The sequence below is a fragment of the Helobdella robusta genome, assembly GCF_000326865.2.
Source record: "Helobdella robusta unplaced genomic scaffold HELROscaffold_37, whole genome shotgun sequence".
Classification (NCBI taxonomy): Eukaryota; Metazoa; Annelida; class Clitellata; order Rhynchobdellida; family Glossiphoniidae; genus Helobdella; species Helobdella robusta.
This window is the reverse complement of record NW_008704785.1, coordinates 457,154-483,169: the sequence shown is the minus strand read 5'-3', so window position 1 is coordinate 483,169 and position 26,016 is coordinate 457,154. Positions and strand designations below refer to the sequence as shown.

The 26,016-nt window shown below is 32.2% G+C and overlaps 4 protein-coding genes across 4 annotated transcripts; 2 read left to right on the top strand and 2 right to left on the bottom strand.

Annotated features, from left to right (window-relative positions):
* Positions 1 to 3,152: 3,152 nt before the first annotated feature.
* On the top strand, positions 3,153 to 5,841 carry HELRODRAFT_176254 (hypothetical protein; the record flags this gene model as incomplete). Its single annotated transcript, XM_009023721.1, has 4 exons — positions 3,153 to 3,537; positions 3,829 to 4,209; positions 4,416 to 4,568; positions 5,738 to 5,841. 4 exons carry the CDS (start codon positions 3,153 to 3,155, stop codon positions 5,839 to 5,841), a joined length of 1,023 nt encoding a protein of 340 aa, XP_009021969.1.
* Positions 5,842 to 7,516: 1,675 nt separating this feature from the next.
* Positions 7,517 to 12,527, bottom strand: HELRODRAFT_113366 (hypothetical protein). Its single transcript, XM_009023720.1, has 8 exons — positions 11,929 to 12,527; positions 11,517 to 11,663; positions 11,236 to 11,389; positions 10,708 to 11,041; positions 10,180 to 10,285; positions 9,042 to 9,176; positions 8,152 to 8,609; positions 7,517 to 8,125 (listed from the first exon to the last, which is right to left on the bottom strand). The coding sequence occupies exons 1-7, from the start codon at positions 12,074 to 12,076 to the stop codon at positions 8,236 to 8,238; spliced, it is 1,398 nt and encodes a 465-aa protein (XP_009021968.1). The 5' UTR covers positions 12,077 to 12,527; the 3' UTR covers positions 7,517 to 8,125; positions 8,152 to 8,235.
* Positions 12,528 to 13,772: 1,245 nt separating this feature from the next.
* HELRODRAFT_83511 (hypothetical protein) lies at positions 13,773 to 15,403 on the bottom strand (the record flags this gene model as incomplete). Its single annotated transcript, XM_009023663.1, has 7 exons — positions 13,773 to 14,033; positions 14,197 to 14,262; positions 14,501 to 14,617; positions 14,736 to 14,780; positions 14,875 to 14,933; positions 15,030 to 15,140; positions 15,280 to 15,403. Coding segments are annotated over 7 exons (783 nt in total), but the record flags the coding sequence as incomplete, so codon positions are not given.
* A 946-nt stretch (positions 15,404 to 16,349) lies between these two features.
* Positions 16,350 to 25,237, top strand: HELRODRAFT_192665 (hypothetical protein; the record flags this gene model as incomplete). The annotated part of the gene is made up of 20 exons (XM_009023719.1): positions 16,350 to 16,510; positions 16,722 to 16,912; positions 17,714 to 17,793; positions 18,123 to 18,311; positions 18,549 to 18,691; positions 18,897 to 19,018; positions 19,214 to 19,410; positions 19,756 to 20,179; positions 20,391 to 20,492; positions 20,718 to 20,971; positions 21,128 to 21,212; positions 21,745 to 21,926; positions 22,108 to 22,296; positions 22,530 to 22,710; positions 22,963 to 23,021; positions 23,213 to 23,335; positions 23,578 to 23,773; positions 23,856 to 24,031; positions 24,319 to 24,471; positions 24,839 to 25,237. 20 exons carry the CDS (start codon positions 16,350 to 16,352, stop codon positions 24,980 to 24,982), a joined length of 3,351 nt encoding a protein of 1,116 aa, XP_009021967.1. The 3' UTR covers positions 24,983 to 25,237.
* Positions 25,238 to 26,016: the final 779 nt, after the last annotated feature.

Below are 26,016 nucleotides of genomic sequence, written 5' to 3'. Positions count from 1 at the left end.
CACACATACTCACACATACATACACAAACATTTACACATACATAATGTAGGCAGTTTATAACACTCAGAAATAAATTGCATCCAGTGTTAAATATCATCGTTGCCCCGACTACAGCGAGCATTTTATCTTTACTCTTCCAATATATACATGGAAATATACATATATATATATATACATATATATACATATATATGTATATAAAACTATGTATATGTAGTTATATAGCTTTTTAAAGGCACATTTGTACAGATTGAAATTAATGGAAATACATTTATATGCCTGAATTCATGTTGTTTGAACCAAACAGCTGACACAGACACACACACACAAATGCACAAACACAGACACAAACACACACACACCAGCATCACCATCTCCACCTTCTATCTCTCCATCCATCCATCCATCCATCAATCAATCATTCAGTTCATCCTAATAAATAATTCAGCAGAAGGCAACGATGTGATGTGACGGTCTGACTTTTTTCTTGAGCTGCCAAATTTTTTCTGAAACTGGAATGAAAAAATAAAAGAACTCGAGAGAGAAAGAGAGAGAGAGAAAAAGAGAGAGAGAGAAATGAATATAAAGAGAGTATGTTAAAAACGAAGAAGAGAAAATCAATGTAGAGTAGACACGTAATATAGAATATAGAGAAAGGGAGAAATAGTAGATAAATATAGACTGAAAAAGAGGAATGTACACACGTCTGCGATGCAATGCAGGCAATAATAAACACCCCCCACCCACACACACACACACACACACACACACACACACACATACTTACACACACACACGTACACACACGTACACACACAAACAACACACACACACAATCTCTTATTAACTGAACGGCATTTAACTAGGTGCATTTTTCCATCAATTCTATTTATTTATTTCATATATGTGCCTAGTGTTTTGTTTGCTGATTTGTCTGCTGTTTATTTGTTTGCCTCGTTAAATATAGATGAATGAATAAATGGATAGATGAACGATTAGATAGTATTCATATATTTACATTTGCTTCAAAAAATACGCTCACACACTCTCTCTCTCCCTCCGTCCCCCTCTCTCTCTCTCTTTCTCTCCCTCTCTTTCTCTCTCTCTCTCTTTCTATCTATATATATATATATATATATATAATATGGGCATAGCCTTGCTGACCATATGTTTTGATATATAGATATATGGATATTCGCATATGTTTGAATATATAGATATATATATATATATATATATGGATATCTGGATAAAAAGATCCATTAAGATTCCTCATTATGTATAAACATGAATGGATGCTATAGATTAATAAAAGGTCATTAAATCGTGAGTTACTTATAAAAATTTCAGACCTGCCATCTGCATGGATTTGTTGTAGAAACGTCATTGGCTAGACCGAGAATGTATTTTATTAACTCTATAAATATATAAATAAATAAAATATTAATCAGTTGATTAATTTTTAGTTTGATTGATTAGTTAATTTGTTAATTAATCAAAACACCTATATATATTTAAATAACTCATCCAATGTTACGAAATTTTGTTTGCATAACTTGCTACAGATGAGCCAAGCCATGCCTTTCAAGTCAAGGGCGTATGATTGGAAATAAGGAAACAAGTGAATGTGTTGGAATTTATTAAAATTTTAAAGTTTATTTTATAAAATTGAACTAAATTTACTAATTATCTTGATTTGGTGGGTGATTCTATGTTGGATTTTTTGTCAGATGTACATATAATTTATTTTTGCAATCAAATTTTAAGAACTGTGATCATACTTTCACAGGAAAATACACACATTCACACACACACACACACAGACAAACACACACACAAACACATACATACATATAACAAGCAGACTATAACAAGCAGACATACGCACGGATAAAAGGCTAAAGAAATTATGATAATTCTACGAAATTTTATATAAAAAAAATTCAAATTAATTAAATGTATATATATATATATATATATGTGTGTGTGTGTGTGTGTGTCTGTGTGTGTGTGTGTTTGCGTGTTTATGTGCGTGAACAAGTAATCTGCTTTGTTGCATTAGCTTCGAATTAGTAACATGCAAACAATACGTTGCACTGTTAAATTTCAAAAATATTCATTCCATTAAGATAAAAATACTTTCTTTGATTAAGAGTTACGCAGTACGTACGTACCTACATACATATTAAATATAAATAAATTCTGATACAGACAGACAGATACAGACAGACAGACAAACATAGAGGCTTACGATTACCCTAACCCATGGACAAAAACAGACATATAGAGAGACAAACTCAGACAGAGATGAGGGCATAGAATGCATTTAATCATGCTAGTCCAATCAAGTTAATGAAGCGCTTGATGGCCGTTTAATGTCAGTTGCTATGTCTTTTCAACTCTCTTATTAAACTACTCTCTCTTCTATGTTTTTGTTTTCCTGGATTTCTGGCAAACCAAATGAAGTATTGAGCGTTACTTTAAGCGTTACTTTAAGCGTTACTTTGTGCTTTACTTTAAGCACATACTTTCATATGCGCTGTTCGTGCGTGCGTGTGTGTGTATGTACGTGTGTGTGTACGTGCGTGTGTGTTTGTTTGTGCGTTGTGGTCTTGTCGCCTCTGAGAACTAATTAGGAGAATCAACAATAATAATAACAATAGTAATTAACAATAGTAAGTGGTCCGTTGGGCCCTCTGGTCAGTTGTGTCAAATAAATAAAAAATAAATAAATAAATAATAATAACAACAACAAAATAATAAAAATAGTAGCTATAACAATTTTAATAGCCTACACAACGTCCAGATGGTCACATGTGTTGGCATCTTCATCAAAATTTCAACCGCGCCTTTAATTCCCCGCCAAGGAACAATAAATGAATTAATAACTTAGTCGCTCTATATCGTCGTTATAATATCGTTATTTTACCGTTATCGTACCGTTATTTTACTTTCATAGTATCGTTATTTTACCGTTACCTTATTATTTTTTACCTTCATATTTTCGTTATTTTACCGTTATATTACCGTTATATTATCGTTATTTAATTATAATTATTATTCATTTTATTATTATTATTATTCACTTATTGCTGGTATAATTTTTTATTTTTAAAGGTTAACGAAATATAATAATTATAATTAAAAAAGTATGCAGGCAGACTCGCAGACTGACATAAAGAGCGCCAAAACCAATAGCATCAACAACAACAACTACAACATCAACAAAAACATCAACGACAACATTAATAATGATTATAATAACATGAATGACAATAATAAAGACGAGAAAGGTTGCATTGATGTAATCGGAAACAACGCAAACAAAAACATTACCATCAAGGAAATTATCGGCAACAACAATGATGTCAGCATCAGCAACAACAACAGCAGCAACAACAACAATAACAGCAGCAATAACAACAACAGCAACAGCAACAACCACCACATCAGCAGTAGCAGTAGTAGCAGCAGCTGCAGCAACAACAACAGCTTAAAGATGGACAAAAATATCCTGGACACGACAATCATAAAACGTGATTCACGCCAGTCTCCAACCAAAGAAGTATTAGCGGACAAATTATTGGTATCATCATCATCATCACCATCATCATCATTATCGTCTGTTTTACCATCATCGTCAGCACCACCAATCCAGCAGCCATTCTCACCATCATCGAAACCACCACAAAAAAACATTACCATGACACCACTATCACCAGCCTCATCATCAACGTCAACAAATATAACCTCAACAACAGCAACAACATCAACAACACCACCAGCAACAACATCATCAACAACATTAGCAACAACAACAACAACAGCGATCTGTTCAGAGCCCGCCATTTTTACGACTGCATCGAACAGCGGTTGCTTAGCAACGAACTACACGCTCTGCAACAGTGACGTCAGTCACGTGACAGGAAGTACACATGACGTAGAGCTTATTTGCAGCCACGCTTGTGGTGCTGACGCCGACGATGACGTAAACAATGAAAATGGTTACAGCGACAATATCGATGGTTATGCTGTTGCCGTTGATGGTGGCCATATTGGTGGCCACGGTGACGTCATCGGTGGCGATGATGACGTTGGTGATTATGATAATGATGATGAGGGTGTGGCCGCTGTGGGAAATAACGCCGAGAGTGGTAGTTCGAAATTTGTGAGTGTGGAAGCGACGCTTCTGCAGGTTATTAACGAAGGTGAGACTCTTATTTCATGTGTTTCTGTATATGTGTGTGTGTGTCTGTTTATGTGTGTCTGTGTATGTACATGTGTGCGTGTATGTGTGTCTGTATGTATGTGTACATTACAAATTACAATTAATTTTATCTTATTATTCTAACCATTAATTTAACTATATAAATAATAATTGTAAGCAATTAAAACTAATTAACACAATTTCCAGACCGAAAAAAGACAAAATCCGGATTAATAATATCCGGTGTGAGGCAGAAGCGCATAAAAGCAGCGGTGGTAGTTGTGGCCTGCTTGCTGCTGCTCACCAGCTTCATACTCGTCGGAGTCACCCTGTCTATGTCTGCCCACATTGATGATATGGGTCAGTTGCTAGTGTATGTACTGTACACACACACACACACACACACACATCCACACATGCTTGTATGTTTATATGTATGCTTGTTTGTTTGTATGTATGTGGGTATGTTTTTTTGCGTGTATGTATATATGTATAATTGAGCATAAATTATCATAAAAGCAATGCAAAAACTACATTTAACCGTACATATGTTTATGTACGTGTATATGTCTAAATAAATACGCATTTGTGTTTGTGTGTATGTGTTTATGTATGTTTGTAAGTACGTGTGTGTGTGTGTGTTTTGATTTTGTATAGCAGCCACATCTTCAAAAATAAAATTCGTAAATTTTCCAATTTTCTTTTCAAGTGCTTTCTTATCATTCACACAGAGTTGTTTAAGTCACTATGAAGTAATTACATTGCTTGCCTTTGATAATGTTAATCCATCCATCCATCTATCCATTTATTTGTTTCTTTTGTTCATTCATTCATTCACTCACTTATCTATTCCTTCATACATTCACGCGTCTATCCATTCATTCATTCATGAATGCAGACCAATCTATGCATCTAATTATCTATTAAGTCATCCAATTCACCCATTCATTCACTTATTTATCCATTCAATAAAATCACTCATCCTTCCGTCCATCAATTCATTTATTTAACATTACCGGTCGACTTCTCCATTCATCATTCATTCCTTCACTTGCACCTCCAATAAAACAAATCAATACATCACTACACGGATTATTATACGCACGTTTGTGTCAGTGTGTGTGTATGTGTACGTGTATATGTATGTGTGTGTATAGAAGCTTGCACGCATGCATTTATTAGTATGTATGTATGTATATGTGTGTGCAGTGCATGTATGTATGTGTGCATATATATATATATGTGTGTATGTACATATGTGTGTGTGTACGTTTTCGTTACATTAGTTTAGAAGCACGTTTTGCCTACAATGAGAAATCTGCGGTTAAAAATTTTGTATAAAACTTCCATCAATCTTACGAGATACCCATAAAACGTTATTGTTATTATTATTATTGTTAATATTAGTTTTGTTATTATTATTATCCAATCGATCAATCATACAACCAACCAACCAACAACCAATTTATCTAAACAGTAAGAAAAAAGTATGACCCATCTCTGAATTTATCGAACCACAACAAAAACAGCAGTAGTCAGCATCAACAACATCAGCAATCACATCAACGTCAACAACAAAAAACTACCACAACAACAACAACAACAGCAGCAACAACAACAGCCACAACACTAACAGGCAAAAACATCCAGTAGAGATTTAAAACCACATCTTCATCGTCGTCGTCGCCATCATCATTCGTGTCAGAAAACGGTAAACTTGGTGTAAAGTAGCAATTCCTCAACATGGAATCTAATTTTCTGGACTTGCACTAATTCGCCAACTATCGCTTCTGCTTCTGAGTCAACATCATCACCACCACCACCACCACCATCATCACGTATAACCACCATCATCATCATCACCATCATCACGTATAACCACCACCATCATCATTGGTATCGTGAACAAATAACCACAAATCACAGTAACCATTCCAGTAACAAACACAAATTTGAACAATGCTAAAGGGTAGATAATACAATATGTCATAAATATATATATATATATATATATATATATGTGTGTGTGTTATATATATATATATATATGGTACTTATAATTATACTATTTAATTACTTTCCTTTATTTGCCATCACTTAGTACACAAATAAGGAAACAGTCAATTAACGTCATACTATAATGATAATATCAATATTATTTCAAAAAAAGATATAGAGTTAAATATGTATAAATATATATATATATATATGTATATATAAAGCATGTTGGAAGGATGCTTTATACAGGCATTAATCAATTCAAAGTTTGTCTTTTCAATTTATTTTTCTTACTAGAATTTTCTGGGATCTTTCCGATTTTTTTTAAATAGGCATACGAATACATATAAATATATAAACACGTAAAAAAAAGGAGAATTATATTTTAAAGAAGACTGTCTTTGTTTTATGATTGAATGAATATATGAATGAATAAATGAATGAATAAATGAATGAATGAACGAACGAACGAACATGCATTATTAATATTCAAAGTTTTAATGATTGCATTGTCAAAAGTTGAACTATAAAAAGATACTACACAATCGTTACGTAGGCTAGGATTGCGGTAGAAAAAATATCAATAAATAGCATAGATATAGACAGACACGCGGTTTTGATAGACTGTGCCTTTGGAAAAGTTAGGTATTTCATTCATTACAATTCTTTAAAAAAAAACCCAGAATCTGACAGACGCTCCTTACAAACATGAATATAATATAAATATATATTATGTTGTATAATATTATATACTTCCATGGTTACAACACGCAAGGTAATTTTATAAAATTAAAAAGTATAAATAGATAAACGAAGTAAAAATGGCTATATAAGGAAGATTAAATAGCTATTTTAGAAACTGATATATGAATAAATTAATTAATTAATTAATTAATAGATAGTTTAATAACTTAATTAATGACTAAATGAATAAATTATCAATAGAGAAACAGAAAAGACGAAGTTTTAAAAAAATGACGAACGATTATTCAATAGTCGTTCGTCTACTGTCTAACAATATGTTTCACGGATATCTCGGGATGGAGGTTTTATCTCAATTATAGTTTTCATATATCAACATAGGTCATCCAACTTCGTAATTATACAAATTTAATGTAAAAATAATTTTAAATTAAATTTTTAAATTAAATTTTTAATATAAATAAAAATACAATATCGGTTTTTACATGACACAATACCTTTTACTAGTACAAAAATATTATATGCATATCTAAGAAATTGGTATAAACTGGCTTGATGAATGAATAAATAAACAAGAAGAATGTTAAACACGAGTAGATGTACTAATAAAGTTGAATGGTGATTGAAAATCTTAGATTTGTTTGCATAGATAAATAATAATCAACCGATCAAATAAAAACATCATAGAACGTTAAAGAAAATTAATAAATAACGATCATTGGCGTACGTAAATACCTTTAATTGCATTCCTAATAATGTACGACGATTTGTACACACACACACACACATGCACGTGTTCTTACTCGAATGACGTCATTACGAACGCGGCATAAAAATAGATTGATAAAAGACCTAAAAACGACAAACGAAATCGTTATGATAACAACGGAGTCATAAAATATAACAGCAATATAACTTACCGAACAGTTGCTGATCGAGACAACATTAAACATGATTAAAACATGGTAGCTAAGGAGAGATATAGAAAAGTAAATAGCGCGCAAATATATAACGAACGAATGTAAGAAGAATACTGTACAGTTTGATATTGTCTAGGATCCGATGATTTACAAGCCTGTTTGTAGTTGGTGTCGTTACGTACACAACCACAATTGCAAACCAATACAGACCACTATTTCAAACGAGCGAACCAATGTTCGACTACAAATGACCAAACATTAAACAACAAACGAGCAGACATTCAACAACAAACAGACAGACATTCAACAACAAACAGACAGACATTCAACAACAAACAGACAGACATTCAACAATAGACAGACAGACATTCAACAATAGACAGACAGACATTCAACCACAAACAAACTCAAGAGCAATCACTAAGCAGATCAACAGTATCTCTGTAAAGATTTGGATCAGCAACACCATTACTACTAGCAGCTGCAGCAGCAGCAGCAGCAACAGCAGCAGCACGCCCAGCGGCAGCGAGTTGACGAATATCGCTAAAGAGGCTTCTAGACGCTTCATCCTCCTCAGTCCTATTAGCTTCAACTAGATCTTCCTCTCTGTCAAATGTTCCATACGGCTCAATCTGGATGGTGACGTCAGTGAAGGAATATTTGTACTTGAGCAATCTTTTCAAGTGGGGTAGCGTGTCGAAGTGGATGTTGTTCTGCTTAAAGAGTTCGGCTATCAACTGATTATCAGTGTACATTCGGTCGGACAGTCGGTCCATTTTCTCTGCAAGTGCGTGTGTGTGTGTGTGTATGTGTAAGTAGTGACAGGTGGATGGGAAAGTTGATAAATAAATAAATAATAATAATAATATAAACATTTATGAAGCGCCCATTCGCACAGCTGCTTCAGAGGCTAAAAGAATATAAATTTATAATGATAATCAAACAAACGAACAGTACAAGAAATTATTATTGATCATTGTAGAGCTGACGACGACGACGTCACGTTGTAACTTTCAGAAATCATCCCTAGTAAACTTTTAATCATCATCTTCATCGTCAATCAAATTAAAAAAAAGCTTTTGCTTTTCTGTCATTACTTCGTTCAATACTTTAATACTACCACTAATAATAAAAAAATTTCATACACAGACACACACACACATTTACATACACAGACAGACAGACAGACGGACACACACAGACACAAACTTACTCAGAACGACGTGAACAGAAAGACAGACATGATCACTTGATAACTGCCAAATCCTTAGATTGTGAACACTGTGGACTGACGACACCTCCAAAATGTCCTCCTTGATGCTTTCGATATTAACATTGCCTGGGCAGGCTGTCAAAGCATCATCACTATTACTACTACTTTTATTATAACTTATTACGTAAATATGCCAGTTAATTATTAAATAGTAATGGTAATAAATTAGTAAATTACTAGCTAAATATATATATATATATATATATTATATATATGTATATATTATATATATTCAATATATATACATGTATCTGTTAAGGTTAAAAGTTTCTCTCTCCTTGCGTTCGCTTCAGAGGTTTCAACGACAAACACACACAGCGTATAAGAATACGCGTGCAAACCACGCATCATACACATTGCATATGATAGGCGGGGATCTCTTTTGTATTGGAACCCAGTCATTGCAATAGCAAGACCAGACGCCATTAACCAGTGAGCCATCACGCCGTTACTTATGCTCAAGTTGTTATATCTGTTAAACAAATTGTTACACTTCTATCTGAAGATGTTATATTCATTTATAAAAAGCCTGTTCTATTGTTCTATTTAATCTTGTCATCATAATCACGCGCGTGTGTGTCTGTAGGTATCTATGAGTTTGTTTGTGTGTGTGTGTGTGTGTGTATTGGTTTATATTAAGCTGACATGAAATTGATTAAGATGAAAAACATTGGTACATTGATATAAACAAAACTATTTTAGAATTAAAATTCAGTTGAGTCTATTGATTTAGATTTCAGTTTTAAGAAGTGTCAGCACCTTAATTAATCTCTCTCTCTCTCTCACACACACATATCTATATGTGTGTGTGCAGCCATAATATTAACCATGTACAATTTATAGCAAATAAAATAATATTATAAAAATCTGTACAAAAAGATATAACACATGAAATTATTTAATTGCCTGGTAGCAAGCTATTTTGATAGCATCTTAAATATTGTGAGAATGGAATTGAGAATTCAGTAAATCAGCGAATTTAAAATTTTAATAATAATTATCATATTAATTATTACTAATTAACATAAATAATATTAAATAATAAAATAATTTTATAGTAAGGTTAAAGAAAACCGACCATTCATTAGGATACCCATAGTATCAAGAAAGACACGAATAGTTGTTATTATCACCAATCCAGAAAATATGAACGTACATATCGGGTCAGCTATCTTATATTCCGGCTGGTTATGTTTATTCATTTAACTAATTTGATTTATTATTATATAATTATTGAAATTTTTTATTGATTGATGATTCAATTATCTTTTTATTGATTTTGAAAAATTGTTTTTGGCAGATAATGTTGAACTTTAAAAAAATATAAAATGATAAGCAAATATTATAGCACGTGTGTGTGTAGTGCTTATTTTTTATCTAGAATGAGAATGTTAAAATTCCTCAATTTAAAATCAGAACCATGTGTCATAATGTAAATAATTTTTAAATTATAACATTTTGAACAAATAAAAGAATAAATAGATAGATAGATAGACATATAGATATACATAGACATATAGATATATAGACATACGTATAGATATATGGACAATCAAAAAAATAAAAAAAAAATAAAAAAAGCAGAGATTGACAAAACCAAAACTACTTTGAAATAGATGATGAGAGAGGCAACGAGAACGCCGAGGCTCTGGAAAATATCTCCGACGACATGTATAAAGGCAGCTCGGACGTTTATATTCACCAAACGAGACGACCTGGCTATGTCAGATTCATCGGAAGTGGGATGCGAGGGAATGACGTACGATACGACATGCCTGCTACGCGATATGATCGGATATAACTCCTCATTTGGAACTTCGCTGGGAACTACGAGTGCCCCCGATCGACTGGGTCCAGGTTCTCTGCCATCTCCATTGGCCCTCCGATTTTCCTGATGACGATGTCTATGTCGTCCAAATCCGTGCAAGCAAGCAGCCATGCTGTCAATCAAGTTAAAATAATGCCAGGTTGTTTATGTATGACCTATAATATGTAACATTTTTTGAATGAAAATATTTTGTTTTCATTCTAAATAAAAAATCAACTAAAACACAAATTGTGGACAAAATTATGAAATTATCAATAGAAGAGCTAAGAGAGAATCGTGACATAGAAGAAAACAGCGGAAGCATACACAATGTTGAAAGCAAGAGCAAGGCTAGCAGTGATGAGCATGATAGTTGCATTGATCTCATAGGAACCATCCCTCAACCTCAGGATTGCTAAGAAAACAAGGACAGTTGTGACACCCCATATGAACATTATGCTTACCAAGGCTCCCACTGTTTCTGTGGAAATCAATTAAACAGAAGATGAACAGAAGGAAATCTTAAATGGCAATACTTCAACATATGTTTCACTGAGAAAGAGTTAAATCATAAATAAACAGACAGACAGACAAACAAACATACAAACCAGCTCTTTGCCATCCAAAATTGAGTTTCTTTCCTGGAGGCTTTGAAGCCAAACAAACTGAAAATATGCTGATGAGAAAACTGGCCAGGTCCGTGGACATGTGTGCTGCATCAGTAGCAATTGCCAAACTGCCTGCTAAGTAACCACCTGTTTTGATGGTAGGTAGGTAATATTCACATTACTATACAGAGAATGCTTAATAATAAAGAATCAGTGTAGTAATATAGAGTAAGTTATGCATGTAAATAGAAAAAATTGTTTACATTATGAATATCACACAAAAGAAACTTCATACATGCAATTTAGTTGTGATTGACATTTTTTTTGTTATTATTACTTGAAATAAAATCAAGCACATAATAATCAACTAATTAATTATTTAAATTCGTGATAAACAAGAAATTTTTCTAACCAGCAATTTCTCCAATCATAAAGATAAGGCACAAGACACTAGCAATGATTAACTTCTTTAAAGCTGATTTATCAAGCTTTGGCATAGCCTCCCTTTCGCAGTTCAACAGCACTCGAGTCCGGGCTGCTGGATTAGGTTCATTGGACATGGTTCTAAATATTTACTTTTTATGCTTCTGGCAATATAGATAACCACCAATTTCTATTTTTCTGTCTGCAATCTGTATTTAGTAGTCTTTATGACAGAAATCTAGTTTGGGATACTGCAGTTTCTTGTCTAGCTCTGCAAAATTTTAGCATTTTTTTAATTTTATTTTTAAAAAATGTACTATCAATCAAATTAAATTAAAAATTTGTAATTTGTATTGACATTTTTACTTATATTACTTTTATCTAGAAATGTTTTTGAAAGGTTAACAACAATCTTTATAACAAAACTGAAAATGTGAAATGAAGCTAGACAAGACTCTTCAGTATTAGTTCATTTTATATCTTTATCCAGTGAAATAAAAACATCTCTCATTTAAAATTCTTCACTTTGGCTAATAAATTAGCTAATTTCTTCATTCTGCAAGTAACAGATGTAGTTTTGATAAAAACTTTTCTATGTGGACAAACAAAAACAAAGTGAAAATGCAATTCCAAAAGCTTCACCTACTTGTAGTACTAACTTACAAATTGTAATAAAAACTGATTTTAGCCTAGTTAGTTCAGTTCAGTGGTACAGTAGTGAATAACAAGAAACAGTAGCAAGAAACAATCCTTTTTAAAAGTGTTACTTAAATTAAATTAAATGATACAATACCTTATTTACATTTAAAACTTCCCTGACACAATACAACAACGAAACAATTTATGTAGACTAATACAATTCCTTTTAATTGCAAATTCGAACTAGATCAAGAGGGAAACATACACATTGGCCTGCTACAAACAGCACAAACACAGCATGCACACAATGCACTGAGATGAAGCCAAAAGCGTGTGACCAAACGGGAGGATAGGAAAAATGAAATGTAAACTTAATTCATAATCAACATTCTGAAATTTTAATTTAGCAAAAATAAAATTTTATTCTTTCTAAGAGAACATTTAATAAATTGACGATGTAAACCATGGATATATATCCATACATATGGTGTAAACATCAAGATATCCGTTATGCTTATTATCATTTAACTTAAATATTCTCCACTACTATTTTAAAAGCCTTAACTCTGGATGACAATTTGTAAGAATTGATCTTTAAAACTAAAAGCCAACAGATTTCAATACTTTCCTTTAAGAGACAGATAAACCAAATTAAAACTCATTTAACTGTCAAATAGTTTAAAAAACAATCAGTAGTAACACACATTAACAAACAACACAATAAGAATATGCCATCAATTAAAAAAAAATGCTTGTAATATACAAGAAGACAAATAATAATATTACTAACTATAATGATGAACAATAAATGGAATATATTAAGCATTGCAGAACAATAACAAAAACAAATAAATTAACGAAAATGCGTATAATGTCTTTCAAATATATAACAATATTTTCAAATTATTTCTTTTGATTAATTATTGGCTCTTGGCCTTTTTGGCAGCAGCTTTATCTCTCAAAGCCAACTGTTGTTTAATGAAAATGTTGCCCACAAATTTTTCCCCAAGAAGCTTCATACATGTCAACTGGAAGAATTTTTGAAAGTTAAATTGATAACAGTTAATTTATTAACAAAAGTGTTAGTTAAGTTTATAAAGTTATTTTGTAAACTTACTTTTGATGTTTAAACATCATCAAATTATAAAATAAATTCATGACAAAACAAAAAAAAACACCTAAAATAAATCAAAACTAAACAAAGAATATAAGTATAATCAAAACAGCAAGAATAATGTACACATAAATCCAATAACTAAAGCAGCCAGCATTAAAAAACCCCAATCCATTCAGCAAGACACTGACCATCAACTCATGACTGAAGTGCCCAGTAACATCTGAATGCAAACCAGCAGTCGAGAGAGCAGATGATGCAAACTTATCTGCACCGGGAACCATGAAGGAAGCTTTCTTTATTTTGGACATCTTTGTTGCCACAAAACCAGGAGATACACACTTTTTATGGAAAATAAACTTAGTTAAATCCGAGAATTATTTAAATTCAAAATAATTTATTAACAAAAAAATTTCATTTTATAACTCTTCACTTAGGAAGTTGGTGTCATCTAAACAGTTCATTTAGTATTTCAAAATAATTAAACAAAATTTATTAAGAGACCTGTACAATGATGCCGTTTGATTTGTATTCAGCCTCAACACATTTACTAAACAAACGCACAAAAGCCTTTGAAAAAATTTAAAATAATAGTGATTAAACATACATGTGTAAAATATTAATGATTAAATAGATATATGTGACCAAATAAAATATCTTATAATAAACAAAATTTCACGAAACACTTCAAAAAACAATCAGATAAATGAGAGAATGAAACCTATTGAATAAAAAAATGACTTCAAAATACTTTTATTCACTAAGTAAGAAAAAGTTACAGACAAACTTCCATGATAAACTAAGCAACCTTAGTAGCAGCGTAAGTAGCAAGCAGAGGGGTGGATTGGTGAGCAGACAATGAAGATATGTTGATGATCAGGCCTTTCTTCTTCTCAACCATTTGAGCTAGGACAAGTTTTGTCATCTGTGGGATAAATGATAATTTATTATTACAATTTAATATAATTAATATAATTTAATAATGAGTTTTTTATTGAATGATAAATTTGTTAATTTGCAAAAAAAAAAATCTAAAATCTTACAAAGACTACAGAGAAACAGTTGATGTTAACCATATTCTCTAGATCCTAAAATTGGAAAAAAAATTAAAATGTTTAGATGTGAATGAAGATAACGATTATTATCAATAATTTTAAAAAATATCAATTAACCATCACCGACCTTGTCATTGCATTCAAGCAAGAATTCAGGATGGTTGTGGGACATACCTACATTGTTCACTGAGTAAAAATATAGAAAGTTATATTGTATAAAACTAAAAAAAAAATATTTGAAATAATTATACAGAATACAGCCACAGAGTAAAACACACTCACCAAGAACACCAATATCAAGTCCTTTCAATTCATCTCCAATCTTTTTATACATTGACAAGTCCAGGCTAAAATCAACAGCTAAGCATTTCATATCAATGGAGCTGTATTTTCCTTCTGCAACCAAATTGTTATAAAACTAATTTAAAAAAAAAGTTTAAACAATTTTTTTTTATGATTAAAATAAAATCATAAGAAAATAAGAAAACCTTAACACATACATACAAACACGTACACACACACACACACATACTAATTTCATTGGCCACAGTCTTGAGTTTTTCAGGAGAGCGACTTATCAGAACGATGTTCATCCCTTTCTTGGCCAACAACTCTGCATATGATTTGCCAATTCCATCAGTGGAGCCAGTAACAACTGTAATTATATTATAATAAATAATAATTTTATAATAATTTAAAATGAATATCTTTCAAAAATCTTCAGCTATTTATAACTAAAAGGATCTTGTTGTTTTTTTATTGACCAGTTAAAATATTATTTAATACAATTAATATTACTTAGTAAAAAACATAAAAGTTAATGTTAAATTATTATACTTTTTTAATTTTAAAAATTAAACAGCAATATACCTTATCACATCATATTATGATTATCTGCCTTCTCATTTCATTAAATTAAATTAAATTTATTCCAATTCTGGCTTGTTTTAGCTTATTGCGATTTTGTCAAAAATGGTTTAAAAATGATTTAATAGTAAAAAGTAAAAATGAACGCCGACCAGCCCAGGATCCGAGTTTCTTCATGTCAAGACCTAGGCCAAGAGTGGGCGATAAGAAGTAAAGTTTGAAGTTGTACCATACAAAACTAAGAAGCCTGCCGGCCAGGTAGATTACGTACAATTTGCCGATTAGAGAAAACCAGAAACAATTTTTCGTGAAGAAAGACGAAATACAGGAAAATATTTCAGACGACATTATCCTTCCAGAGATATTTAAAATTTTATAACACCAGCAAACGAAGCAAAGTAATGATAGAAGACAGAATCTCGATCAAAAATACCAGGCACGATCAAACTGGTACAAAATTTAACCAATCGTTGCATTATTGTTACATGATAGTTAATTTGTACATATTTTAAAAATTTTTACAGTTTTAAAAGCCAAAAATGTACTAAAATAATGGTTTTTTTCAAGGTATTATAAGATATGGTTCATCACAGCAAAGAATTAATAAAAAATTTTGACTTGTTGTTTCCATATAACTGTTGTTTCTTTGAAATTTTTTTACACGTGAATGTATTGGTTATCAATATTGTTTATTATCGTCCAATAAACAGTTTGCTGCCAAAACTCTGTTAAAAAATGGATCAAATTAATGAAAATAAAAAACCTCATCGGAAGAAACAGGCCGGGGCCAAGCTGAACAAAAAGAAAAATACAAAAAAAGAAGATGTAGTAAAACCAAAAAATGTGAAAGCTTTTGCTTTCCACTCCATAAAAAAAGCTGAAAGAGCAGTGAGAAGGTAAAGAAAGTAACTTAATTTCATAATTTTATTTAATTTTAGTTGATATTTATTTAATTTTAATTAAAACTTGAGTAAATTTAATTCTGTAAATTCGAGTAAATCTACAACAAATTTGAAATTTGTTTGGCAACAATATTTTTATTTAAGACTTTTGAAGACTTAATTAATTAAACTTAAATTTTAAGTTTAATTAAAAAATTGTGAACAGAACTGCAGATTTTAAAGAAAAGAAGTTTCATAATCCGGTTGTTGATCGATCGAGTGTCGTTCCACCCCCAATCGTCGTAGCCGTTGTTGGACCCCCTAAAGTCGGGAAAACCACTTTAATTAAATGCTTAGTGAAAAACTTTTTAAAAAGAAAAATCACTACCATTAACGGGCCTGTGTCCATTGTTTCAAGTGAGTTTTAAAATAACTAATTGTTTTTTATGACATAGTATTTGTTGTAATACTATTCAATTCAAAAATAGCTTTATTCAGTAAAATAACAACAGTTTTTCGCTAGGAGACCCGAAGTATCAACTTGTAGGGCCACCTATACACTAATTATAATTATAAAACATTTTCGAGTAATATGAAAATTAAGACAATAAAACTAAATGGTCGAGTTGCTATATTAAAAATTAATCAAGAAAAGTAATTTGAACGAACCAATTTGTTAATTATAGTTTTATAAGAACATAGAGTCAATGAATTCTTAGCATATATTGGCAGTAAATCCCAAAGATAGTACTGAATTTATATGAAAATTTGACCTGGGTTTAGAAAAATAAAAATCAGAATTATATCTCAAGGATCGAGTATTATGGTTCTTAAATATGATAATTTGCTTATGAAGTAACGGACAAAAATTAAGTTTATATAATTTAAAAAAAAATTAAACTAGACTGCAGTTTTTTTTGTTTTATTAAATAATTAATGCTGCATTGCATTATTAATACAATGCATGTCTAGACTGCAGTTTTTTTTGTTTTACGTAACAGTATTGCAAATAACTATGGCACTAATGATCTGTCTTTAAGAATTCTTTTTCATTATTTTAAATTTAAAAGTTATTTTGCTGGTGTTTTTCATAATAATGGAAAAATATATATGTGTGTTTGTGTGGGCATGGGCATATGTGTGTATTGTGTTTGTGTGCATGCATATGAGTGTGTAATCCTGTAACACATACTTAATCTACCCAATTATTTTGCTCAGGCAAGAAACAACGGCTGACCTTCTTAGAGTGCAACAATGATTTCAACTCAATGATTGACATCTCCAAAGTTGCAGACCTGGTGAATTACTTATTTCATTCATTTTATTTATGACTTTAATTTTTCTTCTTGTTATTTTTCCAGTGATTCATTCTCATTTTTTAGCTATTGATAATAAACATTACACAATTCAAAGTGGTTTCTACAGTTTATGGTGATTAAACTTTTTCTAAGGTTCTTAAATTTTAAATATCTTCTTAATATATAAAATGTTACTGATGATAAGGATGATTTTTTTGGTGAAATAACGCCTATTGATCAATTCGAACTATGAAAAATAATTACTTCTCAAAAAATTCAAAATGGAATTTACCATTTTGATTTTTTATTATCCCTTAATTTTTTTCCAGGTGCTGTTGATGGTCGATGCCAGTTTTGGCTTTGAGATGGAGATCTTCGAGTTTCTACACATAAGCAAGGTGCACGGTGAGATGAAGATCATCGGAGTTCTCACTCATCTCGACTCGTTTGGTAATAATAAAAGGTTGAAAAAGACAAAAAAGATCCTAAAAAATAGGTTCTGGAAGGATGTCTATCCAGTTAGTTCCACTCTTAAACATTTTTGTGATCATTTTCTCTGTTTTTTTATTTAACACTTTAATATTTGTAGTTACATTTTTGTATGCCGTTACTTACAAATATATCTCGTAATTGACATTTTATATTTTTTAGTTCCATTTTTGTATGTTGTTACTCCAATAGTATTCCTTATACACTAATTAATAAATGAACGAACGAACAAATGAACAAACAAATGAACAAATGTTTATTTGCAGGGCGCCAAACTGTTTTACCTATCTGGTATAGTAAATGAAGAATACCAAAAAATGGAAATCCACAATCTAGGTCGATTCATCAGCGTCATGAAGTATCGGCCACTTCAGTGGAGGTCCTCACATCCGTATGTCCTTGTCGACAGGTTTGTATATCGGCCATCTTCTTTGTTTATTCACTGATTTTGCAGTTTTTTTTTGGATATTTATGAATTGATACATTATATGTTTGTACACTGTATGTATATGTTTGTATATTATATGTTCATTCATTTAAGTGCATTTCACAACTGCATATAATCGACACTCATTTTCAAAATATATCCATCCTTCCATTATTGCAACCACAAGAATTGAAGATGTGACTGATCCGGAATTAATTCGACAAAATAATAAATCCGATCGAACTGTTTGCTTCTATGGCTACGTGAGAGGCACACACTTTAAAAACAAAACCAGCGTTCACCTAGCTGGTTAGAAAAAATTTTCTATTTTCATATTTTTTCCATTTTTTAAAATTTATCCTCGATTGATTCTTCTTATGCTTTGGTATTTTTAGTTTATTTTGGCATTTGTAAATATATATTTTTTAAGATGATAATCTCTAGTTTGAAATAAAAGGATTTTAAAACGCTATATAAAATAATTTACTTACCTATTCCATTCAGGTTTAGGTGACTTCACAATTGATGACATGAGCTATCTAAACGATCCATGCTCATTCCCCGACGAGTTGAAGAAACGATCTCTCGATGATCGAGAACGACTCATCTATGCCCCGATGTCTGGCGTTGGTGGTGTCCTCTTTGATAAGGATGCTGTTTACATAGAAACTAAAGGAATTAATTTGATGAGTGATAAAAAGGTTTTGTTTTGTCATCTATTCTCTGTATGTCTGCGTGTGTGTGTCTTTTTTGTGTGTGTGTGCGCGTGTGTGCTATTTGTGAGTTATTTCTTGATGGGTTTTGGGTGAGGTTGTTTGAAAATTAAATTCAAAACTCGAACTCTATGCTATGTCTTATTCACAGTTATTCTTTATTCCAATGACGGTTAATATATTTATTTAATAAGGTTTAAATTTGTTTTTTTCCTAATAATGTAATTAAATTAAGTTAATTATATAATCAGAGAAAATGAACTAAGTTTATTTAACAATCTAATTAAAATAATCTAATTAGATAACGTAATTAAAATATAAATTCACTTTTAGAGGTCTGGTGATAAGGAAAAGATGCTGGAGACTCTGAAGAACATGCAGACGACGATCGACGGCAAAATGGCGGCCGGGAATTTCCAACTCTTTAGTAACCAAGAGGAGGGAGATGATGACGGCGATGAAGATGGTAACGACGAAGAAGAAGATGATGATGGTAGTGAAGATGGGAAAGACGATGATGAAAACGAGAGAGATGGGAGGGAAGAAGTGGAAGGTGATATGGATGTAGATGGCAATGAAAATCTAAGTGAACCTTGGAAGCTGAAAACTGGTCTTGAAGAAAATGATGATGACGATGATGATGACGACATGGAAGGTGATGATGATGATGAAGATGAAGAAGAAGCTTTGGATGATGAGGAAGAGGAGGAAGATGATGATGTAGATATGAGTGAAGATGATCATGAAAATGTTGATGGTTAGTTATTCATACATTAATTTACTCAAACTACCGTTCATTCACTCATATATTTATTCATTCATTCTTTGTTTCATTCATTCGCTCATTCATTCATTCATTCATTCATTCATTCATTTGTTTATTCACTATTTTTAATCAAATTTAATTTATACTTTTTTTTAATTATGTAGCTTTTAATTTTATATGGCTTTGACATTAATTATTGAAGGGGCTCTGAAATGGAAAGTGAAACTGAGAGAAAAGGGAAACTCTTCGTTTTTGGAAAGATTAAAAAATATCAACAACATTCAATCTTTTGTCTATGGGACAGGTAACTACATTGTATTATCATTCAATAAATTTTTGATTATTATATTTTGGCATGCATGCATACATACGGACGTACATACATTTTATACACACGTATACATAAATACACACACACATAAAAACACACACACACGCATACATTCGTTTAACACTATTACTAATACACCGAAAATAATACCAATATTGTGTAATAATTTTTGTTAAATTCTTTTCAAACTTCATTTAGAAATTATGAATTTACACGATGACAAATCAACGAATGATTCTGAGGAGCAGGAAAAGGAAACTTACGAAGGAAAAGATAATAAAAATAATGATAACAAAATAAAAATAAATGACGGCGGTGATGATTTTCTGGGCGGTTTCCTCAGTCTCTCAGATCACAACTCCAGATTTGGTTCCAATAAGTTATTCCACCAAGAGGAAACATCAAAACAATTATATGCCTTCTATGATTTCAACAAACTTGATGTCCAAGAGGTTATATTATTATTATTTTACGATGGTGACGATCTTGATGGTGTTGATGATTGTGATGATAATTAGGACGATGAGGGTGACGTATTATGATTGTTCATGACGATTGTGAGTTAGTGTGGTGATGATTAAGACGACGATGATTATATTTTCAAACAGCTGGTAGAGCGTGTGAAAGATTGCTTCGTCAGTGGAATGTGGGATGAAGATGAAGATGCTGAAACACTGCTCAAGAGAGATGCTGGTGAATATTATTATTATTTATTATTATTGTTGTTTTTGTTGATTTTACTATGTATATATTTAAGTATGTGTATGTTGGCTGATTTTTAGTTGGCATGCCTATGTTTAAAACGAACCTGACCAATTTTACAGAGAATAAAAAACGAAGTAATGAAGATGCCGATGATGGTGATGATGATGATGATGATGATGAAGATTTCTCCGGTGATGGTGATGACGACGATGAAAAAGCTGATGATGACGAAGACGATGATGATGATGGTGGTGGTGGTAATACGAAGGAAGAGGATGACGCAAATTATGGTTGGTCATTTGTATTTTGTTTTTCAAGTTCATCTTTATTTGTCTCTTTTGTTTATTCTCCATCTTTTCTATTTACAATCACGACTTCGAAAATACTCTACATGTACCACGGATATAAATCTTTATCATGTTGTACACCATTATCAATATACAATGGTGATTGGCTACATAAATTTACTATTAGATAATACATTAATACCTAAGTTCACTTTTAATCATTATACTTCCAGAGAGAGAGACCCCAGAGGAGAGGAGAGAACGCCGGATGAAAGCGAAATTGCTGGAGAGAAAGAGGAGGCAGAAGGAGATGTTCGACATGCTGTACGACGAGGGCAGACTCGATGGAAATGGAACTACTGCCGATAAGAACTACTTTGAAACTTTGAAGGAAGAGATGGCACAACAGGCGCAGGTTTCTGTTTTGTTGGTTGCTGTTTCATCCATATTTATGCAAATCCTAATTTATTTATTTATGCAAGTCCTAATTTATACATTTATGCAAATCCTAATTTATTTATTTATGCAAGTCCTAATTCATACATTTATGCAAATCCTAATTTATTTATTTATTTATGCAAATAAACCCAAAACAGTTGAACAGATCTGAATTTGAGTCTCTGCCAGAATCGGCTCGCGTTGAATTTGAGGGTTTCCGACCGGGCCTTTACGTACGCATGCAAATACGTAGCATACCCTGCGAATTCATCGAGTATTTCGACCCAACATACCCCATCGTCGTTGGAGGCCTGCTGACCTCAGAACAAAATATCGGATATGTGACTGTTTGTACATTTATTGTTTGTTTGTTTGTTGGGGTTTTTTTTTCACTGTTGTAGACTTTCATGTCGTTGCAGTTGTGTTTGGCTTGTGTTAGGTTTATTTAGATTTGATTTTTATAACTCTGAATGTGGTTAGCTCTGTAATAAGAATTACTTCATTTACTTGTTTGAGTTTTTATCAAAAAATTTGTATAAAAATTTTTCAAAGTAGTATAAATTCTTGAATTCCGACTTAGGTGAACTTCAAGAAACATCGTTGGCACAAGAAAGTCCTGAAGACAAATGATCCCGTTATCTTCTCGTTGGGATGGCGTCGATTCCAAACGATCCCTGTCTACTCCATCCAGGATCACAATGGCCGCAACCGACAGATTAAATACACGCCTAACCATCTTCATTGTCACGCTACTTTTTGGGGTAGGTGCTCTATCGCTGTTGTTGTTGTTGCTGTCTATCTATCTATCTATCTATCTATCTATCTATCTATCTATCTATCTATCTATCTATCTATCTATCTATCTATCTATCTATCTATCTATCTATCTATCTATCTATCTTTCTATCTTTCTGTCTATTTACCAGTCTGTTTCTCTATCTATCTCTATCCATATATCCATTCATATTTATTGCTGTATTTATGCGTGCATTTAAATTTAATTATTCGTCCAGGTCCAATAACGCCTCAGGGTAGTGGCATAGTAGCCATTGATTCATTAGCTAGTAATACAGTTAGTATCGTCATGCAGTAATTCAATCTACTTATCATAAATAAATTGTTAATTACATTATTAATTAATATAATTACTTTGAAATAATTATGGTTAATTATGAAATTTTAGAAAGAGTAAATAAATTGTTAATTATATTATTAATTAATATAATTACTTTGAAATAATTATGGTTAATTATGAAATTTTAGAAAGAGTTCAGGATATCTGGCACGGGTAACGTCTGTGAGATTGACAAGTCGTTCGCTATAGTTAAAAAGTTGAAACTGGTCGGGACGCCATTCCTAATTCATCAGAATACTGCGTTCATACAGGTTGGTGGCTGTTGTTGTTACTGCTGCTGCTGAAGCTGCGAATGTTGTTTTTGAAGTTAGTGATGGTGCTTTTGTTGCGCTGTAGTAGTAACTGTTTCAAAATGATGAGTATGACTATTTGGGAAGATCAAATGTTGTTTCATTACTTAGCTAATTGAAGGATGATTGGAAAATATCAGCTTAAAGTCATCATTCTTTACTGTTGTAATCATTATCTCATGGTCACTGTACACGTTGGCCAGGGCATGTTCAACTCATCACTGGAGGTTGCCAAATTTGAACTTGCGAGCATTCGAACGGTCAGTGGGATCAGAGGTCAAATAAAAAAGTCGATAAAAAATGGCGCCACCCTCTTGAAAAAGTTCAAGTCCAAGATGGCCGACCCTATTCTGCCGGGAGCGTTCAGGGCTACATTTGAGGATAAGATTCTTATGAGTGGTTAGTTGGCTGGCTGGTTGGCTGATGTTGCTTTTTGTTTGGATGATGTGGTAATGAATGTTTCACACAAACACACACACAGACATTGTCTTCATGAGAACTTGGTACAAAACATCGGTGGATCAGTTTTACAACCCCGTAACTAACTTACTGCTGAGCCAAGCGTCGAGGGATGCCTGGAGGGGCATGAAGACAGCTGGCCAGATTAGGAGGGAGAAAAATATCAAACGAGATGTTAACGAAGATAATCTTTACAAGGTTGTGTGGTGTGTGTAAGTGTGTTTTATTGTGTGGTCTGTGTGTGTCTTGTTCTGTGATGTATTGCTTTCATTATATACATAACTTATTTTTACATTTTCTTTTTAACTCACAATTTTATTTTCAACCTGTGGTTGAATGTATTTATATTGTTTTATTGTTTTGACCAACTCAACATTTAAAATTAATAAAACTTCGAACAAACAAACAAACAAACAACCAATCAATCAAGCAATTAACAAACCAACCAACCAATCAGTTAATCAATCCCCAATTTAACCAATCAGCCAATAGCAAGGCCGGTACGTGAATACAAGCCCCTTCAAATACCACGGGAGCTTCAGAGGCAATTACCATTCAGGCTGAAACCGAAAACAGAGGGGAAAACAGTGGGCGAAATTAAGAGGATTGCTGTTGTCAAGGAACCACATGAACGAAAGGTTTGTGATTGATTGATTGATTGATTGATTAGTTGATTGATTGGTTGATTGATTGATTGGTTGATTGATTGGTTGATTGATTGGTTGATGGCTGATGGTTGGTTGATGGATTGATAATTAGTTTGGTTGGTTGGCGAGATAAATTGGTTGTTAGGTGGATTGAGTGATTGGTTGGTTTGTTTTATTAGCGAGAAGACCCGAAGGCTATAATTAAGAGAGTTGCTGTCTTAAGTGTCGATTGGTTGATTGACAGATTGATGTAGGTATGGTTGATTTAAAATGATGATACGATATTAAGTTATATGATGTGGTGCAAACACACTTATACACCACACACAAACACACACGCGCGCACACACGTACACAGGTTTCGCAAATGATGAAACAACTGCAAGCCATTTATGACCAGAAAAGAAAGAATCAACGAGTTATAATGAGAGAAAGAGCCTCAAAGCATCGAAAAGAAATTATAAGTAAAAATAAAGCTAAAGCAGCAAAGAAAAAAAGATAACTGATTTGTTTCCATAATTTTTATTATTGTTAATTTTATTATTTATGGTAATGTTTGTTATTGATCGTCAAACTGTACAGTAAACTCGAAAATTACAACTAATATTCAGCAAATACATACATACGTACGTACGTGTAATACAAACGAGCATTTATTAGCAGTCATGTTTCTTGTTCTCATCTCTTCTTACTTCCTAACTTTTTATTAGTTTAGGTAGGTGTAAAATAGGTGAGCCTTGGCTTGAGTTAAATAAAAGTCTAGGAAAAAATTGATCGATCATAGGTTGGTATCTTAACTTCGATTTTTTTTCTATCTTTCGTGTTATAATAGGTTGGTATCTTCGAATTTTATTCTCCCCTTCGTGTTACGAGTTCATTTTTGTTATGTTTCTACACGCACTCAATACGCATGCGGTGAGCAGAAACAAACATGGTACTATGATATACTTCGATTTTGTCGGCGGATGAGATTGTGACTAATTTAAGAGACACCAAATGCATGTTTGTATGTGAACGAATGATAGATAAATGAATAGATGGATGGATGAATGAATGAACGAACGAACGAATACATGAATGAACTGTCTGGCGCACGTACTTTATGGCCAGACAAGGTCGTCAGCCAAAAAAAACATGTTAAAAAATTCTCCCTCCCAGTCAACGGGTCGAAAAATTTGCCATTTAAATACACATGCGACCCTTCAAAGATCAAATAGTTCTCAATGCAGCCCTTCAAAGGTTAAATAGTTTTCAATGCGGCCCTTCAAAAGTCAAATAGTTTTTAATGCGGCCCTCACAGCAAAAAGTTTGCCCACTCCTGATTTTCAAAGATGCATTTGCTAGTTGGAGTTACATACATAATACGAAAGCAATGTATTAGTTTATGTATTCGGAAAAACAAAAACTACAGAAATACAGTTTATAGGATAGATTATTTTAAAATAGTATATAAGTACATATAGTATGTATACATGTATATATAAAATACATATATGTTGTATATATATATGTACATAAGTGTAATAAAGTTTATAA